This window comes from Eurosta solidaginis, chromosome 4 (genome assembly GCF_040869045.1).
Source record: "Eurosta solidaginis isolate ZX-2024a chromosome 4, ASM4086904v1, whole genome shotgun sequence".
NCBI classification, from domain to species: domain Eukaryota; kingdom Metazoa; phylum Arthropoda; class Insecta; order Diptera; family Tephritidae; genus Eurosta; species Eurosta solidaginis.
In genome coordinates this window covers 10,696,583-10,723,867 of record NC_090322.1, presented here as the reverse complement: position 1 = coordinate 10,723,867, position 27,285 = coordinate 10,696,583, and the positions used below count along the sequence as shown (strand labels likewise).

Sequence of the window (27,285 nt, the reverse complement as noted above, 5' to 3'; positions counted from 1 at the left end):
TTTTACTTCATCATGCTACGGCTTTGCTCTATGATCTGTTCGTGTTCGGAGCCAGAGCAGTATAGCTGGAGACATTGGTGCTTTATCGGTAACCGTATCGGTAACCTTATAACAGCTGATTCGACCAACCTTATGAGAATCAATGCAATCGATTATTGGTGCCGCTAAGGTCGTAACCGTATCGTAGCCAACCAATTGGGTTTTGGTTTACCGTCGTAACGATAAACAGCTGATTACGTTGGGGATACGGATACAGCGATACGACATACGGCACCAATGACTCCGGCTTAAAGCGCACATTTTTCGCTGCTATTGTTGCTCTAGAGTAGTTAATCAAAGACTGGTTTTTATTTTCAACACCCCTATATGGACGCTTCGAACTGATGCTAGAACTCAACAAGGGGATGCTCTCGTAGTTTTGCATATGGTATAAACAATACGTGCAATCCGAGTTCCCTTAATTTCTTTCGCATCACTCTACAGAGTAAGGGAACGCCCTGGTTAAATAAAAAAAGACTAATATTTTAATTTATTTCTATAAAAGTTCACTTTATTTTTCAAAACTATTTTTAAGTATAAGCTTTGCCTATTACATTTTTTTTATTTTCGCTTTATAAAAGTTAAATAATATCTACTATTTTGTTTATGGGTATGTAAGTATGCCTATAAAAAATCAGCGCTGGCGCATATTTCTTTGACGATGAAATACAACGTAGACTATTTTTATTTTTGTCCGTATATAAGCTCAGTTAGTTATTATAAAAAAACTAAATTAATCTTTCAATATTTGTTTTTTTTTTTTTTAATATGTACTTATTTACAAAATTTGAGTAATTGAACATTTTTAAAGATTATCAAACATTCCACATAAAAATTTAGGATAAGTGTTAATAGCGTTGTTTTGAGTTCGATTTTTTTGTTTTTGTATTAAATTTAAATAGCTTAAATTTAATAATTTTCTAAAATTTTTCACTTATCTTTCCTTTGTTTTATGATTGTGATATAAATAAGCACAGTTTTTATTTTTTAAGTAATTAATTTTTTATATTTTAATTTTAGTTTAAATATATATATTTTTTTTATTAATTATTAAATATATTTAGATAAAAAAACAAGATAGTATAAGCATGAATATTGCATATAAATATTGCAATATAAAAAATTAAATAATTTTTTTATTTAAAAAAATGTTTCTTAGTTTAAGCTCAATCTCTATAATTAGATTCCGAAACTCAATTTTGACGTTAGAAAAAAAAATCTTACACATAGATTTCGGAACCTCATAGAAAGTGAGCCTGAATGAAAGGTGTTTTAAGCTTTAGATAAATACTAAACAAAATTAGAGTTAAGAAAATGAGATTTGATGGTAAAAAGAAGTTTATACTTAACACGTGTTGTTCTAAAAACTTTCTCGCCATAAAAAGGCGTTTATTAAAAAAAAATAGTAACCGCGCGTTCGGCAGAGCTTCCACTCGAGCACAGCTAGCTTCCAATAGAGCTTTCTTTGCTGCGGGATATAAGGAAAATGGGGCTTTTTCATTCCAAAAAAAAAAAATAGAAGAGTAAGTTTAAAAAAGTACGATTTCCAAGTAATTGCCACCTTTTTTTTGAAAGCTTCGCAACATTTTTCAAAGACTTGCTTTTCAAACAAAAAATATTTTTACTTTTTTTATTTCTAAATAAGGAAATGAGTCTGGGAGCATTACAATTTAGTTTGTTAACAGCTTTAATTGCAGATACTCATTCTAAAGGTTTCCCAGGCGCAATAGATTTCTTAACACTTTCAAAGCTTTTATAACGCTTTAGAAGTTGCGAAAGCCTTTGAAAGCTCACAGGGAAAATTTTGGCCATAAAATCGAGCACAACTTATTTCAAAGCTTGAAAGCTTTGTTTAATATGTAGCTTGTTCGAACTCAAACAAATTTCCCAGCTCTTAAGTCGCTTTTAAATTGTTGCTGAAAGCTTTGTTGATCAACAGCGTAAATTTTGTAATCAAAAGTATATGAAATTTATTTTGTAGTACTTTCGAGTAATTCCGTGCGCTGTTTTAGTGAAGCTCTGCTATTCTTTGTGCTGAAATGAAAAGTTTTTTGATTACTCTCTAAGCTATTTAAAAGCTATTGCGCTTCATAGTATATTAAAAAAAAAATAGTTCTATAATTATTAAACGTTTAGCATAACATATTAAGTTTAAGACTAACATTGCCAACATACAAATGCTCTAAGCCACTAAGCTTTTAGGCTTAAGAGCTTTTATATGATTATACTAAAACTAAATACATACTACATAGTTGTTAATAAGTCACTATTGCATAGTTCTTTGCATGCGCCAGCCGAAATGCAAAGCTCATTTAAGCTTTTAAGCTTTCTACACTAGCTTTTGAGCAGAAAGCAGCTTTTAAATTTTTTTCATAGACTCTTGCTAAGCTTAATAATATGAAATGCATTATTCTTTGTTATTTTTATTTAAAGATAAAACTTAAATTACTAAGTTTCCTGCTTTTTTACTAAGATTTTTCAAAATTATTTTGAAGAAAAAAAAAAATTTATAATTTTGTATAAAGAACACCTTTAAAAATATTTTTCGAAAAAATTAAGTTATTTTCACTTTTAACCCCTAGTTCCATGGTTTTTTGAAATTTAGTTAATGTTTTTTTCAATTGGTGTATGAGTTTAGTATATATTGTGTGTATGTGTTTGAGTCTGAGTGGATGTGTATTAGTGCGTTCTAAATTTTTATGCTACGATTTTATGAGGTTGCATCCATTTTTTCATATAATAACAGAACAACGTCGAAATGTAAAGTAAAATCATTAGCGCACATGTGACAGCGAGCGCCAGCACGGAAGTCTTCGTTGGGCAGGGCTCAATGATGGTGACAGTCTTATCTGGAGAACAATAGAGATAGAAAATGTTAGAAAAGAAAAAGTGATAGTTCGTAAGCTTGATGTAAGCTTTCGAGAGATTTATGAAAACGTACCTTTGGCAAAGTCTGCGCTTGGATCCGCTTTGAAGAACTCACGCTTTTCATCGCCAAAGTCTAAAACCAGAATTTCTTGCGAAATATTCATATCATCATCAGCCTCCTTGGTCTCATTGCTAACGAAAAACAAAAAACAAGTTCAAAACCGCCAATTCCAAGCCCACTTCCACTTACCTCTCCACAGCGCGACGACGACGTCGCCTACCCAGCGATTCAAATGATTCCATATTCCATTCGCATACAGCCGGTTCGCATGGTCCCAAACAATATTTAACATTACATTGGAAGATAACACCATAACTTTCGGTGAAACGGAAAGCTTCATAGGTTGATTGCAATGCATTGCCATCGGCAGTGAAGCCAGGGAAGATTGTCGGATCGGTAGGACAACCATCGTCGTCGATGATTTTAAAGCTGGTGCGTGCATCCTTGGCCATAGCCACGCAGGAACGTGCGAATATACCGTAAGGAGCTTGAGCAAAATCAAATGGGATGAAAGTAAAGAAAGAAAATAAATTAGTAATCTATCTTTATTGGACGTTGTGAGCGCCTTTGAGTAAAAGCCTTTTCGCTTACTGTCTTCTGGTATTTCGATGCGGAAGTTAAGACGATCTCCAATGCGCACAGTCTCCACTTCGCGTTGACGTGTATCAAGTATGCGAATTCTTGGTGGTGGTGCTTCTGGTGAAGAGTTTATGTGTATCATTTCTGGATCACGTATTGGCATCATGCCGAATGTAATGTTCTTTGAGCTCATATCATATGTGCATTTGACTTTGTAGATTTTATCGGCTTTGGTCATCACAACGCTATGATGCTGCAAGACCACTGTGTTCGAATAGACGCCGGTCTGTAAAAACAATGGAAGTTAGAGAAAAGGGTGAAAGCCAATTGCCCTCGAAATCGCCATTGGATTGAAAAGATTCGATTAATCTTGGAAAATAATACATCTTAAAGGGGATATAAGAAGTCATAATTAATTGATATAAGGTCTGAGGGCATGTATGCTGGTAGTTTCGACTCTTTTAAGTCGGAACTTAGAAATCATATAAGCTGCTAGGAAAACGAAAAGCTCGGAAAGACCATCTAGGCCCCTCTCACCTAAACATATTATTAGAAGTTGCACTGAAAATACGGCTTTTTTCTAACCGTCTGAATTTTTCGACCCAGACATACTTTAAACAGGGAGGTGAAAAGTCAATGGGCTTCGAAATTGCCACTGGGCTCAAAAGATTCTGTTGGACACTACGCGCGCTACGTGAGCTAGGGATCCCTCGCTATTAATGTCTTTCAGGTCGATCATATCAGATGAGTAAACTAACTGCGAGTACGAGCATAGGATGTAGTTGGTCTCTTTCATGGGGCTCCATTTGTTGGGTAGTATAACCATGTTAGCAACTTTCGACTAATTAAGTTGAAAGAGGAAGATCAACTTGTAAAACAACGTTTTGACCAAAGACACCAGAGTACCGTTATCTTTCATTCAATAATAATAATAATAATAATAATAATACGAGACTAGTTACAGGTAAAGATAGACTACGAACTAAGTTAACAGGTCATTTAGTAGCATTTTAAATCTTTTTTCAAAGTAGAAGTCCAAAACTGAAGAATTTGGGAGCAAGTTAAACTCTTTAAGAGCTCTAACAACAGGCGCATTGGCCGCATAACTGGTCCTCGCCAGCCCAAAGTAAAATGTGGCATGATTCCTTAAACAAATATTGGAATAAGAAAGAATATACGTTCAAACAAAATGGGGCAGTCAACCACCCCAGATATTAAATTAAAAATGAAAGTGAGAGATAGGAAGGTTCTCCTACAATTTAATGTCTTGAGATCAATATATACATCTAGATTCATAAGCCGGAACAGGAAGGTCAAAATGAATGTGGCGCAGAGCGTACTTTATAAAGACTTTCTGAACTCTCTCCAAACGACTTATATGACAGGAATAATACGGACTCCAAATAATAACAGAATATTCAAGTCCCGAGTGCACCAGTGAGGTAAAAAGAGTTTTTAAGGTATACGGATCAGAGAAATCAGAGCTGAAACGTCTGACAAAAGCCAGCATAGAGTAAGACTTAGCTGTAATATAATTAAGATGGCTTTGAAAAGAGAATTTCGAGTCAAAGACCACCCCAAGATCAGTGATTTTAGAAACAATGCTTAGTTGTGATCCTGTAATATAATATGAAGTAGGGATAGGAGAGCGGGATTTGGAATAAGAGACATGGGAACATTTTTTAATATTTAAGGGAAGCATATTTTTCTGGCACCAATCTATAACATTGTCTAGATCACCACTCTGCAGTTTCAACGAGTCAGCGGAACACGTAATAATAATTCGTCACCTGTCTCTGCTTCCAATTTGTACTCACCACACTTTGCGTATTACAATCCTGTCCGGCCATGGTAAGATCCAAACGGAAGGCATCCGAGTTGATGACATCAATATTGCAAGTCTCGGAACGTCCAAGCGCATAGATACGTCCATTGAATGGCTTATTGGTTCGAACTTGAACCGCGATGCGAGTATCCTTGCAGTGAACGGACACTGTGGAGAAAGAAAAATTATTTTAAGGTTTGGATTATGACAACGAAATGCTAAAAAAAGTGAGAACGGAGCTGCCAAAATGGAAACCCTATTCGTTCTTCTCTTCAACTCACCATCATAGCAGGTTCCAGTCTTATCGCAATTCACATCCGTTCTTGTAATATTGAGCAAATTGGGATCTTCGGTAGTATCCAAGCTCACGGGCAATGTATCCAATTTGTCTAATGCGCCAGGTGGAGTCTTCTCACAAGCATTCTCAAAGTATTGTCCAATCGGTTCGCCATGATCAATCAATGGCCGTTCGTGATTCAAATAGGTTGACGGACCATCTGGTAGAGTCTTGTGGTCTAAGTGGAATAAGCGACAATTGTATAGCGCACCCTGTGGCTGTCCCAGATACAAAAATGAACGGCACAAGAACTCTGTCTCGATTTCACAAGCCAAACGACATGCCGACTCTGAAGTCACTTGCAGCTCTTTGTCTGTGTAGTAATGTAGCCCTACATATTGTGCAACCTTTTCTTCGGACACACCCACGCGCGCCACCGCAAATGAACGATTATTCTTACATGCCTGAGCTGGCTTCAAGCACAAATTCTCAAAGTAATCAGTGCCTTGTGCATCAACGAGTTGTACAAATTGTCCTGAGCTGCGTCGATCCGAATCACTTAAGACACATTTCATATTATTGTAATCATATTCGACGGAGCGACAAACGAAACGTTTCTCATTAAGACACGCTGACAGGCAGGCTTCCTTGGTGCTTGTATAGATGAGCGCATTATCAAGACCGCGTATCACCTTGTTGGGCACACGCTCGAACGCCCACGGCCGATGACAAACATTTTCGCTACGCAGCTGCAACTTTACCATATAGTACATGTTGGCGGAGCGTTGCGGCGCCGCAGATGGATTATGTGCGGACGAGTCATTTTGAAGCTGACAATGTGTCTCTTGCGATGGTGACAAGGGGTTGACAACAAAACTGAAAGCAGCCGCTTGACAGTCAGCCTCTTCACGACACCAACCCTGACATTCGTACAGGGAGAGATTTTTAACGCTGTAATATGTAGTGCCAGCGAAGTCGAGGTCTGTGAGCTTTTCGAAAGCCATGCGCGCCAAGCTAGGACTGGGCAGTAGTGCAACGGCTAGGCAGAGTATGAATGCAAAGCGATTGTTCGCGGACGACATCGTCAAGGCGGACATGATTGGTCGATTATGATGGTGAAACAGTCGCATCTGGAAAGAGAAGAAAAAGCGCTGATGAAGATGGACTAATACAGCACTTAGAAATATGCTCCTGGAATAGGTAGAAATATTTAGTATGTTTGGAGTCTATTTAATATTTTTTGGTGATAACTTTTACGAGCAATGTCATGGCCATGTGTGGATGGAAGCTTCGGTAATAAACTTTAAGAGATATTCATCTATTGATCTTAATCTGGATCATAAAGCAATCCTTGTCAACTGAGTTGCCTCCTAGCGCGGGAAATTAAAATCGAATGTCCTCTAAGGCATCAAAGATAGCAGGGAAACCCTTTTGCCGACTCTTATGTCCTCAACGTCCGGAAACCGGATTTAAAGATTAGTGAAAGTCAGATTCTTCTGGTATCTCTTCTAGTACTTTTCTGCCTCAAGAAGTTCTACTCCAAATTTTTATTATGAAATCCAAGTCATCTTCAAAGCCGAGAAGTTAACATGCTTTTGAATGTCGCTGAAGTTTTTCAGATCTCTACTTTAGGGGATGTTCTAAACTCATCATAAACTAAGTCCTTCATCTGCAACAGAATATTGACCACTACCGAGATTTTCGTTTCTGGATAGAGATTCAAATAAGACAAGTCCTCTTGTTTCTTCTTTCAATATCTCTAAGATTCCTTCCGAAATCGGCATAGTCGAGATCGGAAAGAAGGAATTTTTATAGCCGATATAAATTTCATTTGATATAGAGACTCCATACCTGAAGAAATTGCGGTGGGGGAGGTAGTGGGAATGGGAATGATACTGAGAGTATGAGTAAGAAGGGGAGTGAGAATGGGTGTGGGAGTGGGCTTTGTAAATTGCCAAAGGATGACTATGGTCAAGAGGGAGACGTGTCAGTTCAAACTTTTGTAAATTGATTAACATTTTTTTCTTGTTTTTGGCATTCACTTTAAATCAGAACTCATCACATTGTGTCAGACAAAGCTCTAACTAACCCAACAACTTCAACAAGCAACAAAACGAATACATATCTCAGAAATTATCACTGGTGGTCTTCTTGTATTCTTCTTCTTCTCTATGGTTTTATTAAATTTTCAAGCCAGTTTAGTTGGATTTTCCAACGCTCAGCTGCGCTTGCCTGCAGCGATCATAAACTTTTCTTTTTCAATGACAAAGTTGTGTTGCAGTTATTCCATATAACGGCAAAACTAGCCGCAAAAATAAACGGCAACAACTGAGGCCACGACTTTAGCAGCCTCGCGTTGCAGATGATTGAGATTGAATTTGAAATGACGAGTTTACATACAAATGTATGAATGTATGTGTGCGCGAAAAGGAGACGATTTGCATGCACGTTTGTGTGCCTCTATGTAATCAAAAGCTTGCAACATATTGTGGCATATTTCAAATTTTTTTTGTTGCAACTTAAAGCGGCTTATGAAACGTGAGAGATGTGATGCGGGTTAGCTCGAGGTTATTGAGAACCTACTGACAGCGGAGCTCAGCTGTTGCCGTAAACATGCGGATGACATGAATTCAGCTGCCTTGCGCCACAAGTTCAAAGCTCAGCTGAAAGCTTCAGAGCTAAGCCGCATAAGTGATAAAACGTGAAATATAAGCTGAAAGCTCGAGGAAGAGCTTTAAAGCTTGATTCTTTGAGACACACATGAATACTTTCTAAAAGGTCCAGTCTTATACCTGCAGCTAGCTTAGCTTTTATGATTGATTAGTTTTATAAATTTGAGAGACTAAAAGCTCTGCCTTTGGAGCTTTTGCTTCTTGCATTATGTTAAAAGCCGTATGCAGTTTGCTTGCTTTGCGATAATTTTACTAAATTTTGTATCGTTTTACAAGAAAGTCCTGTCGGACGCTGAAAGTTAATGCTTTATTTCTACAGTGAAAGTTCAAAAGATAAGCTCTGCTTAATTTTCTGAATTTACAAAATGAATTCGAAACTTCCGTTATCCACTTACATTTTACATTCAAGTTTTATAAAAGCTCTGTCCGATGAAATTCTCTCTAACGTTTGAGAGCTTAGGAAGTTCTAAGTTTTCGGAAAAATGGAAACATTTTCGCTGCAAATGGACAATTATCATTAAAACTTGAAAGTTTTTGATGTACAAATGCTTCCTTACTTAGTTCAAATTGTTTCAGAATAAATAAAGCACCAAAGTTTGTGAAGATGAAGTTATAAGCTTTTAAGATTAATCTCTGCTACAACACAAAAGCTCTTAAAGCTCTGTTTAAAAAAAAATATTGTATGCATGTCGTTTTTTGAAAAATTTAATGATTGAGGTTCAGAAGCTTTTACTCAAATAACAAGGAAAAAGAATAAATGATGTGTTGTTTATATCGCATTGAACATTTTAGTCTGTATAAATTTTAAAATTGTAGACTAATAAATAAAAAATACAGAAAAGCAAAGAGCAAAAGAGAAAGAGCTAGAAAAGAAGATAAGAAAGAGAACAATAGAAAAATGAAAAACAAACATAAGATGAAAAAAGAAGGAAAGAGAAAAACTGTTACAAGAAGAAGTAGCCAAAAGAAAAAAGTGAGCGAAATAGGAAAATTAAGTGAAAGAGAGCTACAAATGATGGTGCTGAATAGAAAGAAAAACAGAGAGAAAAGCATAACCACATTCGTAAAGAGCGATACTTGTCGAAGCTTACTTTTGTATAAAGCATTTCGAAAGCATTTTCCGCCTTAAGCATAGCGCCGTCCGTTGGGAGCTTTTTTCAAAAAATTATTTGCGAAAAGTATAGCCTATAATGATTACTGCAGGAGCTGCAAAAACGAAGAGGAGATAGAAACAATCAAGCGTTTTCTGTGCGATTGTCCGGCGCTTTGGAACAATAGGAAGAAATCTCTGGGATCTCCTTTCTTTGACGATCTTTATGATCTGGTTAACTTGGAACCTAAGAAATTCCTGACGTTTGCTAAATCGACCTGTTTATTTGAGTAGGGGAGAGATCCACGTGGTATCGCAACGGGACCTTTATGGGCCTAAGTGCACTGGGGCTCGCACCGGTGGCCACTCTAACCTAACCATACTTGTCACGATAGTATAATTGCTATTTTTTTTAGTACATCTTTATTCAATTAAAGAAACTGTTGATCAAAAGCTTAAATAGCGCTTTAACCTTATGTGGCCCAAAAATAGTTACATATTGGCAACAAACTTAATCTATTGCTTAAAAAAGCGTTTAGCGCAGGTATTAAAAAGTTGAGACGTGAAAAAAATTTGAAAAATTAAAAACTAGCGACTTTAGGGGCAGAAGTGAATACAACCACTATATACATACATATGTGTAAATGTGTGGTGCTTGCTTTCTATGCCATTCGCCTCCAGCGGCCACATTCTCTAACAACTAACACTCAAACATTCAGATGCGATGTAGCTTTTTTTATTGGTATCACAAGATTTTCCGTTCTATTCATATACACGTATATATTTGCATCTGCGTTTGTATTAGTCGCGGTATTTAACTGCATCTACGAGCCGTTATACGGCCTTATTATGCGTAAATGGCTTTGAAAATACCAAAAGAACATATCACAACTTCGGACCAATGAAGTGTTAATCTTTACTGTTTGTGTTGGCAACATTGTTTAGTAGCTAAACGTAATGAATAGAAAGAGCTTTGTTCGTATGTGTATATTTGTTTGTATCCGTATTGATTGCTTTTAGAGAACATTTATTTGGCTGCAATGTAATTTAAGAACAATAGCGCTGCTTTTACTATTTGGCTTGTAGACTTAAGCTGCGATTTGTGTTTTTTTTTACGTAAACATGGAGTTTTGCGTAATGATGATGATTGGCTTTAGAGCGGAAGAGATTGGTATGTATACACAATTACATATCATATTGTAAGTCCAATTTGTAAAATTGCTTATTAAGGTCAACGAAGGTCGAATATTACAAGTAACACTCCCTTTTCGCAAGCACCTTAGTATACGACTAAAAAAAATAACAAAAATGGCAATAAATAATAAAAAAGAAGACGATCCTCTGAACTGTGCAGGCGTGTCTTTGATGCTGAGCTCATTGAATGGTCCAAGAATTACAAATTTAAACAAGATTTTAAAGTTGAAACGGGCATTTAAAAAAGGGAAGAAAAAAATTTGTCTGTGATTGAGTTAAATGGCCCACGCGTTTTAGCGAATGGGAAATTTGCGAAAATAAACAAAATAAAAAAATTTAGTTGTATAAAAGTAATATGATAATCCTAGAGCACACATCTATTTATCTGCATATCATTGATCTAAATTAGAATGAAAAGCACACCTATGAATTCTAGACAAGCGGCTGCATAAAGACAAATGAACTGCGAAGCAAAAGAATTTGAAGATGAATGAAGGCCTTCGACACTTGAGCATTGTATCGTGTACGTAATGAGTCAATTTGCGAATGGACAATTGGAAGCTCATCAGATCGATCAATGTGTTAAGTGAGAAGGAAAGACCAATATCAAATTTTCCATTGTGAACGCTATATAATAAGCCTTCAAGATGCGCAATGACTGCAATAATTTTGTCGTAATTTACTTATGGATGTGTGAGAACCATATTCTTTTAATGCGCGATACGTAAGGTTTTATTGAGAGTGAAATTTAAAGAAACATTGGGAATAGATCATCACTTCTATTTGCCAGCGGAAATAGCGAATTGTAGCAGTAAAAGCTAACTGCTTCATCTAGTGATAGGTAATTGCAGATCTGCTGCTACTCAGTGGAGCATAGCGCCACGGTCAATTAGGCGAAGACTTTGTAGTCGCGGTTTACCGCTTACTTTGCCATACATATACTGATACTTTGTCGCATCATACCTTCCTACTTAGCCGCTAGCTAAATCACAGGCTCATTTGTTCATACTAGCACAGTTAATGGTTCTTTTGATGGGAGCTGTGATTGAACATGTCGCTGCGATTTACTGTGATTTTGCACTAATTGTGTCAAAGCAGGATTTATATTAAAAATTAACTTTGTCTTCTTGGTAAGTAACAAAAGTTGTATAGGACCTACCCTACTATGCCGCTCTGGAAACCGTTATACTGCGCTTGGGCCTTTATTTCGACTGGGCTCTATATCTAACACTCAAGCGATAACAAAGATATTGGTCAATATGCGCTCAAAAAGAAAATGCCTAAAAATATTTATTCATCTCAAGCAAAACTTATGCTAGTCAGCACGGGCTGATTGGAATGTAATCACGGCTTGAGTAGCGATTTCGATCTCAGCACCATTTTTTAAATGTGATAGTCTCAGAAGCCTTATGATATAGAGTCACACTGCGAAGTTGAGACCGAATTAGTCAGTTTTTATTTCATAAGCTATAAAGCCCAACAACAGAGGCCCAGTAATATATTTTCTCCCCAAAAGAGAAACAACAGATGCCGATGTTTCACAAATTATATAAATTCGAAGAACAAAAACTGAATCGCGCAAAATTTCAATATTTCTGAAATCTGTATTTTGTCAAATGTGTATATGTGTATATACAATCGATTTTTGCAGATGAAGCTGCATTGAATATTTCAAAAGCTAACAGATGGTTATACTGTACAAGAATTTTCTTTTATTTTGGGGCAAAGCACGGCTACATTAAATTAAAAATTAGTGAAGGTTCCAAGATTAATTAAACGGCTAGATAAATGATTGAGAATTTGCGGCGCAATTAGATTTTGAACTCCAAAGAAGCACTAATTCCATTTTTTTAGAAAAGCTGGCAGCAGATGGCGCTGTGGACTAATTATTAATTATTAAAACATTCAAAAAGCGTCCGAGGTCAGTGTAGAGTTTTCAAACAAACTAGGTGTGAAGTAAATATTAAAACAAAAATAGTAGAGTATCAAAAATAAGAAGTGCTTTCAATTTCCCATCACAGGCGTTGATTCAAAACCACTCACTCAGTTCATCGACAACCTATTAATTCCAAAAAATTTAAATAAAGACAAGCAATTAAAGTAGAAGTTCCTCTAAAAATGAATTATGCTTCAATATTTCTAAAAAAGATCATCAACAAATTTGAAAAAAAAATAAAAATTTACAGTTAAGTACGAATGTTTAGTTCTATTCAAAGCTTTTTAACCTCGATTAATTTGTTGAGTATACAATTTATTAAACTTTTTTTTAACAATGAAATTGGAAACTTCCGCTGGGCCAATGCATCTGCCACTGCCAGAGCACCATTTGCAACAAATAGGCTTTGGGAGCATTTAAAAATTGCTTTCTTGTTGCACCACAAATTTCGCCACCAACTGTTTTTTTTCTATACAATTAATCATTATTTTGTGCTACATATGAATGTAGAGCTTTAGTTGATTAATGAATGAGCGCTAGAAATGTGGCACTGCAATTGGCTGCTGTAATTATTAGGGGAAATTAAGTAAATGTAGTTTAAAATAGTTTTAGTTGTTGCTATTAAAACTGTGAAAAACGTGAGAAATATTTACCTAAAATACATTTTTTTTTTAATAGCACAAAGCAAAATACAAAAGTTGAGAAGGAAGTTTGTGGAGATAGAAAAAAAATATAGCGAACCAAAAGTAAAATTTCAAAAAATTTTGTTTTGGTATAACGAAAACCTAAAATTATTAAAAAAAAAAACAAAAAAGAAAAAAAAAATTTCGCTAAACAAAAAAATTTATTTTAATATTTTTTGAATTTTTAACTCTTAACTTTTTTGTAGAAAATTATTATTTTTAAATTTGTAATAAAAATAAATTAAATATAAAAGTAAGAAAATTGCATTTAATTAAAAAATTTTTTAAAGAAAATCATAAAACCTTACAAGAAATTTTTCTTAAATTAAGAATCCATCTGTACTAAAAATTTTGAAAAGAGATAAAAACATCATTAAAAGTATTTGATGTAGATTTGGGCATTATTCGAACACATTTTTATTTAGATAATTACTCGAATGAAATTTTTTTTTTTTAAAATTATTTAAGTTTAATTTATTGATGAATAAATTCTTCCTTAACTCCGATTTGTTTTGGTTACAAACCGTTTTCGGCATTGTGCTATCTTCAGTGTCATTTTTATTCTTGTAGTAAACTTTCGTAAACTTCTTTTGAATTTTTTTTTTCAAATTATTTCGTAATAATTTTATTTGAAAACTTAATTTTTTTGGCCAAAAATATTATTAAAATTTGTAGAGTTTTGTTTTTTTTTTTACCAAAAAAGCTTAACAATTATTTTTTAAATATTTTTTTATAAAATACTTTTTGTAAAGAAAACCAATACTTTTTTTCCAAAAATTTAGGAACGGTATTTTTTTGAAAATGTTTCGATTAACCAATTTACTGTTTGTAGAAACAACTGTTTTCGAATTTTGTTAATGAACCTTTTACCATTTTAGGAAATTCAAGAAATATTTTTGAATAAAAAAAAAATTGTTTAGGTTTCATTGTTAAGTTAGGTTTTTTCCGAAAATTTTAGCTTTTCTTGAAAAAAAAAAAAATAGTTTTATTTATTTCCAAGGAAGGTTAATAATTATTTAAAAATTTTCCTTATAAAAACAAAATATATTTTACAAATTTGAAACATTTTAGTTTTATTGGTAAATTCAAAAATAACTAAAAGTTTAGTTATTCCAAGGTACCGCACCGAAGATCCTGGGTTCACTCCGCGGGCAAAGCAACATCAAAATTTTGGAAACAAGTTTTTTCAATTAGATGAAAATGTTTCTAAGCGGGGTCGCCCCTCGGCAGTGTGAAAAGCTCTCAGTGAAAACTCATCTGCCTTGCAGATGCTGTTCGGAGTCGGCATAAAACAAGTAGGTCCCGTCCCGCCAATTTGTAGGGAAAAATTAAAAGGAGCACGACGCAAATTAGAAGAGAAGCTCGGCCTAAAATATCTTCGGATGTTATCGCACCTTACATTTATTTTTTTATTAGTTATTCCAAATACTAACGGCCAAAATCGAGACTAATAATGGCAAATTCTAAAAGCAAAAAAAATAGTTTTAAAATTTCAAAAAAAATAAAATTTTATTTATTTTTGTTTGTTAAATTTTTTTTAGCAAGGCAGATTAATAATTATTTTTCATTGTTTTTTTTTTAACAAGAAATATTAAAAAAAATTTGTTTGGGTATTATTGGTAGCTTCCAAAAGCAAGAAATAATTTTAAAATTTATAAAATTTTGTTTGGGTTTCATTGTTAGATTAGCTCCTTTCATTTATTTTCCAGAAATTTAAGCTTTTTTCGATAAAAAAATTTATTAAAAAAAATTTAAATAATATTTAAAAAAAAATTTCTATAAATTTTTTTAAATTTGTTTTTTAAAACTTTAATTTTTTTTTTGAAAAACAAAAAAATAATCATAATATTTAATTCATTTTTAGTTGTTACATTTTTTTTACCAAGTTTAGTAATTATTTTTAAAATTTTTTAATAAAATTTTTTTTTTATTTTCTAAAAAAAAAGATTTGACGTACATATGTATTGCAGTAGACACAAAAACAGTTAAACAGGCTATTGTTTGCATTAATAAAAAATTTTTGGAATTGGTTTCGGATTTTTTTAAATGAGATCCCTTTAATAAAAAAAGGATTTGACTAATTTTGTTAAAAAAAATATTCTTAAGTTTTGGTTTTATATATATATATATTCCTAAATTATTTTATTATATTCTTAAATTTTTTTTCTCATCAAAACATGTCTCATCATTTTGCAAACAGTTTGTAAATATTTTTTTAAATAACAAAAATGTTTATTAAGTTTTTTTAAATTCGTAAACTTGGCTTATAAAAAATTCGTTAGTAACAAAGATTTCTTCTTCATTTTTTTACATTTTGGTAATAATTTTTTTTAAATTTAAAATTTCTTTTGGAGAAAAATATATTTAAACTTTCCAAATTTTTAAGTAAAAATTTGTTTATTATTATTATTTGTAAATTTTAAATATTTTTTTTTTAACAGTTCATTGTATTATTTTCCATAGTTTTTTTTTAAATTTGAATTAAAGTTTTCTGTTGAAATAATTTTAGTTTTTTCTATATTTTGAACTATCTCTTCGCTTCGAAACATTTTTATTGTAAATTAAAAATTATTTTAGAATATTTTTTAATAAAACCATATTTAAATAATTTCATTTTTTACGAACTTTTTTGTGGAAAGTTAATTTGGTAATATTTTTACAGAAATATGTTTTATTTGTCCGGCCTTGAGCTCAAAAATATAAAATAACAGAAATATGTTTTGCAAATTTGGTGGAAAAAATTTTTTTTGTTGAAAGGAAGTTAAAACTTTTGTTATAAAGATAACAATGTTTTTTTATAAAGATTATAAGTTTTTTTTGGGAAAATACTTTTAAGATCTTTACGCAATTTTAAAATTTATTAAATTTTCTAAACAATTTTTAATAAATATGTTTGAAAAAAAAAAAAAAAACGAAAAAATGTAAGAAACGGGACGATTGCGGTGCCCAAAAGGCTTAATTTTTGTGTTTTCAAAATCAGAGTATTTCATTTGTAGCAAGTTAAGCGAGCAGTTCTGTTTCTTGATACGGTTTAATGCACTATTTCTATAAATGGATGTATGTACATAATATATGTATATCAGTAGATACATGCCTTTAATTTTTTCTTTTTCAAACTTTAACATATTTACTACTAGACCTACAATTTGCATTCCAACATTGCCTCTGAATTCTATTTTTATGGCATACAATTATTTTTGCCATACCAGCGCTGTTCTTGTAAAGTTTTGCCAATTATAAGCGCCAGCAATAAAATGCAAAAACAAGAATTGAGCTAGATGATGAGACCGCATAAATATACATAAATGCCTTTGGTAATATAAATGTTATACAAAAAAAATATATATATATAACAATAGCAACAACTAACAAGTGATGAACAAAGCATAACGATGTTGTTTTCTTGTTCTTCTGTAAGAACCACAAAATTATTAATGAAAATTACAATTCAATGCAAATCAGGAGCCACAAAATTGCTTTGGCATGAACGATTTAGATGGAGGAACAAAGGATGATAGTGGCAGTGGAATATAATTGACTGAGGAGTTGGAGGAGAGAGAGCTATGAAAAAAAGTTACCAATTGCCGATGAAGAAGATGAGCAGTTTTCTGCGGCGTTGCAAAATTATACAGAAGCTTTAACATTTCAAGCGTTCTAAATGCAACAATGTCGAATAGCATTGAAAATTTTGTTTTTGCTATTTTATTTTTGTAATTGCAAATTTAAGTGTTACAACAGCAATTTGCAAACACTACTCCTTGATTTGGCATTTAATTGATAAAAAGGATGGGGCGGATGCAGCTTTCTTGCTTATTGTTGTTGTTGCGCATACTTAGAGTTGGCCTTGAAGCAGCTGGTAGTTTAAGGGGGGTAATTTGATCGATCTATTTAGAAGTGGTTTAATTTTTTACATTCTACTAAAGCTTAGCGAGAGCGACGTTCATTTGAACGAACTACAAATTAAGGAAAAGTTTTTGAGAGTACAGAAAAGCTCTAGTACTTAAAAGCATACGATTGGCTCATGTAAGCTACTCATTAAAAACTCCGAGACGTTTTCATAAACAGATTTCAGTAAACCGTTTAAAAATCGTTTGAGCTTTTTACAAAAGCTCTTTAAAAAATCAATCTATGCTAGTTCATGAAAGCCGAAAAATCTTTTACATATTTAAGAAATGTAGCAAAGATAATATAGCTTTTGCAGTGCTTCTAAGCTTTTTTAAAAAGCTCTTTCGTAAGCTTTTTATGTTCCACGCACTAAGAAGAAATTGTATTATTATTTAAGGCTCATTATCAGAGAGTAAAAAGCTTAGCGCCTCATTCTCGATTACAAAACGAACGTTCGTTTCGCCTCAGAGACGAATCGCTAGTGTATTTGGCAATCGCTTTCGCCTCCTGTTTAACATAATGTAAGAAACGTAAAGTCCGAAGGAAGATTAGAAGATTATAGAGTATACCATTGCTAGACGAAACCGTTTGGAGGCGAATCGTTCGTCTGAGCTATCGTTCGCAATACAGAATGAAGCCGTAAAAGAGATTTGTTGAAAAATATTTTAGTTTTTCTACAATTGAAGAGCAACATATGTATAAGCATAAAGTAGCTCGAGTCCTTGCCATAGCACCATTTAATTGGTCATATTTTGCAAGTTTTAAAGCACTAAATTATAAGTACAGTACAGAAAATATATAACTATCTCTGTTATTCTTCTGGAGATATGTGCTGCTAGTTAGAACAGGTGAGCTTTAAGCTTTTGAACACTGAGCACAGCAAAGCTTTAAGTTGTTTTCATAAAATATTTCTTTGAAAACTTATTTCACTATAAGACTATCTTTATAGAAAGCTTCTACGTTGACTTTTTTATAAAAAAATTACTAGCCATAAGATTAACTTGTGCCAATAGTTTTTTTTTACAGAAAAGCTCTTACAAGAAGTGTTTTGATTACAGTATCTAAGTGGCTATGTGATTCAGCTTCTGTTTAGTAAGCCTTTATAAAAATTGATGTGTTAATTATAAAAGCTCAGACATAACATTTTTTTTTTAGAAAAATGGGATTCATTCAGCTACTGAAGCTTTAATGAGCTTAAATCTCTATTTTTTCTAAAAGTTGTTTCAGCAGAGAAAGTTTGAAGTCAGCCCAAAATCTCTACTATTATGTTTTTTTTTTTTAATTTACCTTAAAGCTAACCGAGCATACCATAGAAAAACGGCGAGATTTTCGAAAATGTATGACACGCTAAAGTGAAGCAGCATAATCTCACTAAATAAGAATATTTACGCAATAGATCTGCACAAAGGTCGCAGCTCTTCCAGGCTTAGTAATAATAATAATTAAATAACCTTTCTTTTCATATATTTATTTATTAAATTAGATATCTGCTATACAACTTTTCTTGAACTTTTTGTAATCATAAATCCGCTGCAAATTTATTTCCATTCAAAATGCTTCAAACCAAATTCCACCGTTAGATTGGCCATTTACAACGCCCACTCAAGTCGTAAACCAGTTTGCATGTAACACAAGGAAGAAAAAGTCTTTTACAAGCAAGCTTAAAAATTTCAACAGCAACAACAACTATCATAAAATAAAATTTAAGCAAAGTGTTGTTGGAAAATTTCATATCTTAGTAAATGCATCGCGTCTCCATTGCCATCGTAAATTCTTGTTTTAATGGTCAAGAAATGGTGGTAAGCAATAGAATGATGATAAAAATAGATTGCAAAGAAGGTGCAAAGTGGCAATTTCTAGTTGTCTAAGTAAAGGAGAAATGAAGTTAGAGCGGGAGTTAGCAACGTGAGGATGCATGTGGAAGTAAGAAGACAGTCAAGGTAATAAAAGTGCGGGTAATGTGGGTGAAATAAACAAAGCCATAAAAAGAACAATAATAAAATTACTAAAATAACGATATAATGCTGCGCTAGTAAAAATATAATATTTGGTAATAAAATTAATGAAAAACAGATTGAAATATATTACGATAGAATTGAAACGAGCGTTATTATATAAAAGCTTCCGCAATGCTATAGACTTTTTGGTGATGAGGAAGCTTTTAATTTTTAATGATATTGCTGGGTTGTTGAAATTCAATAAATAACTTGAACGTTTTAATAGGCATCCATTCAATAAAAGCATTCTATAAATAAAAGTTCTCTGATACAAAATTAGCCAAATTTTTTAAAATATGGAGATACTCAAAAAAAAAAAAGAGAAATTCCCTTTAAAATTACATACCTACCTAATCAAACAGAATTTGGCATAAAACATTCCTTAGAGAAATTTTAAGTTTAACTTCAAAAAAGCTCTCACATTAAAGCTTTCATGGTCATCTATGTAAAAGCTGTAACGAATTACTTTCTACGATGCTGTTAGAAGGAAAATTTTCATTCACTCTGAGAAAGAGAAGCTAATCTACTAAAAATTTTGTGTACCAAAGTTTATATTTTCAGCTAAGTTAAAGCTTTCCGTTTCTCAGCTTGAAATTCTCACAAGTGGTTTAAAAAGCTTTGTGCAGAAAGCTCATTATTCAAGACTTATAAACTTGTTTGAAAGATATGCTTTAAAAATTTTGTAATAGATTAACTTCCATACAAATTTTGAATAATAAGAGCTTTATAAACCTGTTAAATTTTTTTTTACTGTGGTTATAAGTTTGAGTATAACATTTGAGTGAAAGCTCACAGGTGTGCTAACCCCTTAAGCTTAACAAATATATTGATTAGCAAAAATTTAATTGTAAAATAATCTTTCCACGTATTACGTTTTGGGCAGGCTTTGAAACTTATCTCAAAAAGTTCTCATATCAAAGCTTATTTTTTCGGCAATTAAAAAGCTTCAAGAGTTCATTGAGCATAAAAATATTTTAAAAATTAAATTAAGCGCATCTAAACAAGAGAGCTCAAGCACTTGGATGTGTCAAGAATTATAAAATTTGTTGAGTGCTTTTCCTATAAAAATAATTTTTTTAAAAAAAGCATTTGATCAAAAGCTCAAGATTGTGCTTTTCTCTAAGCTTCACAACTGCGCTTGGAATACAAAAACTAGTATAATGCAACAAAATGTACTCTTAAGGGCCTATGAAAGTTTTCAAAGAAAAGTTTGCGGGCGAAAGCTTGTGTAAGTAAGCGTATCGGCTTTTATGTGATCATGAAAACATCGTAGAAAGAATAAATTAAATCTAAAATATTATTACTTTTTGGGTAATGAATATATCAAGAATTAACAAACAGGGCTTTGCAGTTTGAGTAAAGCTATCGAATAAAAGCTCAACTTTGTATTTATCTCAAAGCTTTACAAATGCGTATTGTATGCCAAGACTAGTTTAATAAAATCAAATGTATTCTTGAAGGCTCTAAGCTTGGGCTTATGAAAGCTTTTAGAGGAAAGTTTGTAGACGAAAGCTTGTGTCAGTAAGCCTGCTGGCTTCTGTGTAGGCATGAAAACATTGTAGAAGGAATCAATTTTATTCAAATTATTATAATCTTAGGGGTGATAAATACATCTAGAATTAGCAAACATAGCTTTTTAATCAATTCTGAGGTCTAAAAGAAACATTTTCAATACAGCAAAGGCTGTTGTTGGGGCAGTGCTTCGCCCCTTCCAATAGGAGCGATCACCCACAAAATGTCATCAATATCCTCTAACGGGAGTTCGAGCAACACGGCTTGAACGCAGCTTAGCTATGGAAAAAAGCTTTCTTCAGAAAAAAAAACAAAAATTAAAAAAAATGAAAAGACTTAAGCAACGAACTCGCTTACATTTTCAAGTAGATACTTAACATTTCAGCAGCTGTCAACGGCGCGTATTTTATACAATTCAAATATTTTTATGCACCTTTGTGGCCATTCACTGCATTTTCTTTCATTCCCGCTACACACCGACTGCCTCCACCCCTTACCTTCCTGCTAGGCTTTAACAATAAAATACCACTTTTCACTCGAATAATTTTACTTAGAAATGTTTAAAAAGCAATCACAAATTTTCCATGCACCACTCACATAGCCACACGGCAATGTTAGACAAAATAAAAAACCATAACAAGAGGAATAACAATAGCAACAACAATTGCGAAAAACACAAGAAATGCCATTTATTTCTTTACATTTTACATCCTCTCGACCTACTTTTATCGGTTAGTTGCTTTTTGGTGGCCTGTCGCCGGTTGAAGTGGTTACAACCAGCTGTTGGTCATTCATACTGTTGGCGCATATACATAGTTGTATGTGTGTCTTAATTTGCATAAACGCACCATATCTAATGGCGAAGTCCACCGCATGTGCCGGCCAGAATGACGTGGGTCTGCTAATGACATATGTGACACTGGCAAATGTTTCTGCAATGCCACTACTGAACATAGCAACTATGACAATGCAAATTGATTACTAAGCTGAAGGAAGTGTATATATATATAGTAGTCCATTGGAAAAATGGGACACAGCGATTACTTGGAGATTTGCACAATTTTCTCATCATCAATTTCTTTCGGAAGGCGCAGCGAATCACGCATGTTATGCATACTTTGAATTTTCTTATCGTGGGAATCTGTGCTCTATCCACCACCTCAATCTGCGCATTTGTGTGTGGCCTTTTAAGGTTTAAACAACTTCCTGCAACCACCGCAAGCTGGCGATGTTGTCGCACGCTATCATATTCACACCATTTTACCACCCCGCCGAATCAAAGGTTGAAAGAGGCTTACTTGGTTCTTCTGAAATCATCTTGATGATTATACTAAAAAGCTCGCCTTCTACAGGTATGCACTTTTAAGTAGTAATCAGTCCGAAATAACTGTTATGGTCAACCAGCGCAACAGTCACTGACAGCTTCGCCCCATTACCTATCCTCTAGGGTATCGCCGAAGTCTTAGTGTTATCTCCATTTAATCCCTCTCAGAAAGTCGGAGTCTAAGCATTACATCCCTTTGGCTTATCTTTACTTCCACAATCGCGTTTTTCGAATAGTCACTTTTCAAGTAATTTCTCTGACTTGCAGCTTTCGAGGTAGTTACAACCTCATTATTGGGTTCCATCCATCTGTTCTACAGCTAGAACTTACTTGTTTTGTTTATGCGGCTGGCCTACCTTGCGTTCCTTTATGCCTCTTGAAAGTAGGCTTGTCGCCTTCAATATAAAATTATAATTCTGCCGCTCGAAGCTTTGTCCTCCTCGTACCAATTGCAGTACCGGGGGTTTCTCGCAGAAAAACTTTCGATCTGCCTTAGACCTATTTCTACCGCCTCATGGGCCCATTCCAAGCGCTCACTCTCGAGGCCTGTTAGGGACTACTGCTTTTAAGCGTTGTACAATTCTTACTGCTTCATAGTTCTTCGAAGGAGCTCTCTTACTTCCTCTGCTCCGTAATCTTCTCCACTCTACTTCTTCCGTTTGAATTCCCCCTGTTCCATCACGGAGTTCATTGATCCTCCACTACTTTTGCTCCCTGAGTCCCACGCATCACTTATAGCGCTTTTGTATTTCTTGGCTTGTGACCCCGTTCTTCCTTTTTCATTATCCTTATTATCATAAGATCTTGAGTTGTTCATATTGGTCGTACGACAACCTGCCTCACAACGTGGGCTCAGTGGTCCAACCGCCACATCCCCTCAAATGTGGTAAGGCCATCAATACTTCCCGAGATGGCCCCATATTTGGGAAGGCTAGGTTGAAATATAGCCGAATATATCCCCTGGTGGCAAATCATCGAATATTCATGGTTCGCATTGAACCCTGGATTCCTGAGTTGGCAGCTCTTAGTCATCGACAACCCGGCGCCCTCCTATGATCCTCATAGTCGGGACCTATGGAGTTCGGCCCTCGTACCAGGGACAAGGCTCGTACTATAGGGAGGGTAAATTTTGATTAAAAGTTATAACTTAAATTAATGTCATCTTTCTTTTTAAGAATGTTTAAGCGAAAACATTGAAAGTTTAGAGCCACAAATATGTCTAATATGCCAAAATATAAAGCGTCCCATACTACCTGCGACGGACTGTTTGTTGAGAATGCTTAATAAATGGCTCAATAGGAAAGTTAATTGCAAAAAATGTAAATATGGTCGCTCGATTTTTCCGCCGACGGACTAAACTAAAGCCACATTTGCTGATTGCCACAATGGGTGCTCAAGAATGGCGCAAGCAAGTGCAAAGCACACAAACAGTCGCACCACATGAAGTGCGTCATGCCGCATGCAACACGGCACTTCTTTGAGCATTGCTGCAGGTTACTGTTGTTGTTGTCCACTTGCCATTTTGCCTGCGCTTAAAGCTCAGTATTGCTTGTGACTGAATTGCTCGCTGGCTGGAAGCCAATGTTTTAAAAGCGAGGTATACTTGAAATGAAAAATAACAAAAACAAGTATTTTTACAACAATAAAATGCAGGCAAGCAACAAGTTGAATCGTATGAACAGGTGACCTAGTGCGCGTAATTTTGGTGCGTCGCTGCGCTGCCTTCTGAGATTTTGCTGGCTTACATTACTTGAATGCTAGTTTTCTAAAACAACTACAAGTACAAGTATTTATAAGCAACAACAATTTTCTTTTCTATAATTAATTTGAAATTTTGTTTTTTTTGTTTTTGATTCTTCTTTCCACCGCCTCGTTTGCTATGCATTTTAGTCACATTTGCCATGTCTTTTTAGTAGGATTGGCTTCTGTAAATGAAATTCAAGATGGTTTTCAACTTGGTGCCGTATTGCGGTCAGGTGCTGTCTTGGTTGGTCCCATTTGGGAATTATTTTGGGTTGTGAGAAGGGAGCAGGTGAAGCAGCCGCTGAGTTGTAAGTCTCTTTAAGTAAGTGCTGTCACATATTCAAACTGATAAGGTGGGACACATCTCAGCTCTTGAGTAGGTGAATAGGCCTTTTTACGATTCGTTGCATTACAACAACTGCGATGTGAGTACACTGGAGCGTTATTGAAAATATTGCAGCAAATATTAGATAGTTCACGTTAGGTTAAATTGGCCAGCACGTGTGGACCTCACATGTATGTTATAAAATAACTACGTCCTCTTTGCAATTACTAGAAGCTTTCTAGAGTATATGCTACTTGCTGCTTCTAGAACCGATAGTTGTGCCATTACTAAAAGCTGGAATCTTAGCCTGACACGTGCACCGCATAAACAAAAAACGTGAGCGATCGTTTCCTCCTCTCACCCGTACTTCCTACATCTGCTATCACTGACCAAGCATAATTCAAGGCAATTGACGCCAGAAGGCAGTATCCAGTCACAATACACATGAAGAGCCTAAAATTCCCTCTTTTCAATGATAAGAGTAACTTTGTTAGTCTACGGTTGTAAGACCTGCTCATTATCTTCGACACTTTGCAGTACCCGTGCTTGTTTCCACGCCTTTCCTGCTTGGTTGCTCAGTGCAGCTCTCGATTTACATTAACCTCGCCCAATCTGATTATGAAGTCTATGATACGAGTTTCTAGTGATGCGCCCTGTTCAACTATCTCATACGGTTTTTCATTTCTATTATTCCCATATGCCCAGGGACCCAGTATAGATGTATATTTCTACCTATGCTGATTTTTTACGGATTGCCTACACTCTAACGACTGCAGTTTAATCTATTTTCCTACTCCTTCCATTACTTTGGAATCATCGGTATACACTTGTATCGCCTCTTCTGCCATTTGAGCGACCTGGCTCCAACCTTCCACCTCTATTGTGGCCCTATGATATCCTTTAAAGCGCAGCGAGAGAACTACATGTCTGTTCATCCAATATTTGATGACGCTTTACTCCTATGGCCGTATTATCTACGCTGATTTGATGTAAGCCCGGGAATATTACATAACGGCCAGGCGATTTAAACTTAAGAATTGAGTCTTCATCGCCCATTCGATCTTGGTATTAGTTACCAAGCTCGGCACTACCCGCTTTGTGATCGGAGTGTATGTGTTGTTTGCTAGCTCCTCTGCATCATCTCTTATTGGAAAATGTTCGTCGATAAGTTCTTCAAGGGAGAGTTCCTACTACGCGACCATTCCCCGCTATCTTTCTTTATTAGTTCCTGGACTATATTTTCCCTGGTGTACTCGATTTCTGCGCAAAAACTTTCCATGAGGCTTTGCTCTGTAGACTTCGCGCTCTTAGATCCTCAACAGATCCCTACACTCATCCCTGCACGCTTCTATTTCCGCAGCCAAGGTCAGCTTAAATATTTATTTTGCCTGTTCTCTAAGAAGACTCAGCTCGTTGCTACACCATGACGACTTTGCTTTTTTTTAAAACTTATTTAGAAAATTCTGAAGAAAAAGTTACGGGCAATTAAAAAAAATTAATTAAACAAAAAAAAAAAGACAATTAAAAAAATTTTGTTTTAGAAAAACTCAAAATATTTTATTCAAGTTTTATTTTACTGTCGATGGCTGTCGTTGAAAGAACTTTCACAACAAAAATATAAATAATAAAAACTAAAAGACTTAAGCTACGAACCTCTTAATATTTTTCAATCATGTGTATCCACTTGCCTTTAAACGTATGTACATATGTATATGTATATTTAGTTTCTGGTAACTTACCTTTAAAAAACCTATTACTATTAATGACTAATAATTCAGCGCTTTTTTTCTATTTACTGCTACTTTACACTTTTACTATTCTCTCTTACATTTGTGTGTTATTTCTTTTTATCTCTCTAATCATAAATTAGTTATTCTCAACATAAACGTAAAATAATCAAAATTCATTTCATGCTCCAATTTACTGCCTTCAATTTGTTTCTTAATGCATTTCAAGTCATGCATGATGGCGCAATTTAGAAGGGGGCAAATGGGTAAGAAAAAAATGCTTTCTCTCTCATCTAATACACACTTACATACATATATAGGTGATATATGACAACGGGCTATGCAAGAACATATTTTTTAATTTTTATTTGAAAATCTATAAATTTTTATATTTTTGAGTAGAAATAGTGCAGCACATTTTTAGTGCTTGAACGTGATACGTGATTGATTTTATTACTCACCTTTTATTGTGGGACTTTATTTTTATTGCACAGAAGTTGTCACAACGCGGCCGTGTGTTTTGGTAGGTGAAATGTCATAAAATAAGACATAAAAAATGTTCAAGATAAACTTTAAAACTACTAAAGCGATTGTGATAAAAAATTTCGCGACCATATATAAGATTTAGAGCAGCTCTTATCTGTGATTATTGACTAATGTGGGCGGTGCCACGCCTCGTATTAAGAAAAAGATAAATTTTTCAGGTTTCGGCAACTGCTGAAAGCAGATCGTATGATTTATATTTTTGTACGAATGTACTGATCATATAAATGAAAGAGCGGAAAATTTGATTGAGGGAAGATTAGGAGGATTGGAAGAGACAGAGGAAAGGAAGAAGTAAAGTCGGTCAGAGTCGGACATAGAGAAAAAAAGAAAGGGTAAGGGCAAGAATAACTGTAAGTGTAATAGTAATGGTAAGAGAGTGTAAGTAAAACTTCAACACAACTGTTTGTACTATGATTAAAAAACGCAACAAGTGTGGAAAAAGAATCGGATAGATTTGAACTGGCATACCTATAAGAATGTTCGAAATGAAACTACTGCCGTTATCAAACGTGAAAAACGCAAGTATTTTGGTAAAATGTTAAATTCCGAGCTGCCAAATAATGTCCTCTGGCGTAATTTAAGAAACCTTCGTGTGCATGCTAAAGATAATTCAAATTGTTCCCTTAACCCTGATGAGCTCAATGATGCATTTGTAAATCGTACTTCCTCACCCAGCGCCAACATTTCCCAGCACATACCCTATCCACCTGCATCGGTTCAGCAATTTGAATTTTGTGCCGTCTCGGAGATTGATGTTGCAAGATGTGTTTGTAAGATCCGCTCAAACGCGATTGGTGCTGATGGAATCCCGCTAAAATTTCTAAAAATAATTCTTCCTCATATTTTGCCAACCCTAACACATATCATCAACCATTGTATTACAACTACGTGCTTCCCTGATGCATGGAAGCTTGCAATCATTCTTCCGGTAGATAAAAATAGAAGTGCTAGTAGTCCGTCTAATTTTCGTCCCATAAGCATCCTTCCCGCTCTATCGAAGAC

General features: G+C 34.4%; 1 protein-coding gene across 2 annotated transcripts in view; it reads right to left on the bottom strand.

Moving 5' to 3' along the window:
- Positions 1-522: 522 nt before the first annotated feature.
- Positions 523-27,285, bottom strand: part of tyn (trynity) — a 118,721-nt gene continuing 91,958 nt past the window's right edge. Inside the window, exons 1-7 of one of the 2 annotated variants that reach the window (XM_067780049.1) lie at positions 26,199-26,270; positions 5,654-6,779; positions 5,365-5,540; positions 3,560-3,833; positions 3,158-3,455; positions 2,981-3,099; positions 523-2,888 (exon numbers count right to left, since the gene is read on the bottom strand). In XM_067780049.1, the coding sequence (XP_067636150.1) occupies positions 2,737-2,888; positions 2,981-3,099; positions 3,158-3,455; positions 3,560-3,833; positions 5,365-5,540; positions 5,654-6,779 (2,145 nt within the window). In that variant the 5' untranslated portion in view covers positions 26,199-26,270 and the 3' untranslated portion in view covers positions 523-2,736. Of the gene's footprint in view, positions 2,889-2,980; positions 3,100-3,157; positions 3,456-3,559; positions 3,834-5,364; positions 5,541-5,653; positions 6,780-26,198; positions 26,271-27,285 lie in introns of those variants that run through there. The other variant, XM_067780047.1, reaches the window with a different exon arrangement.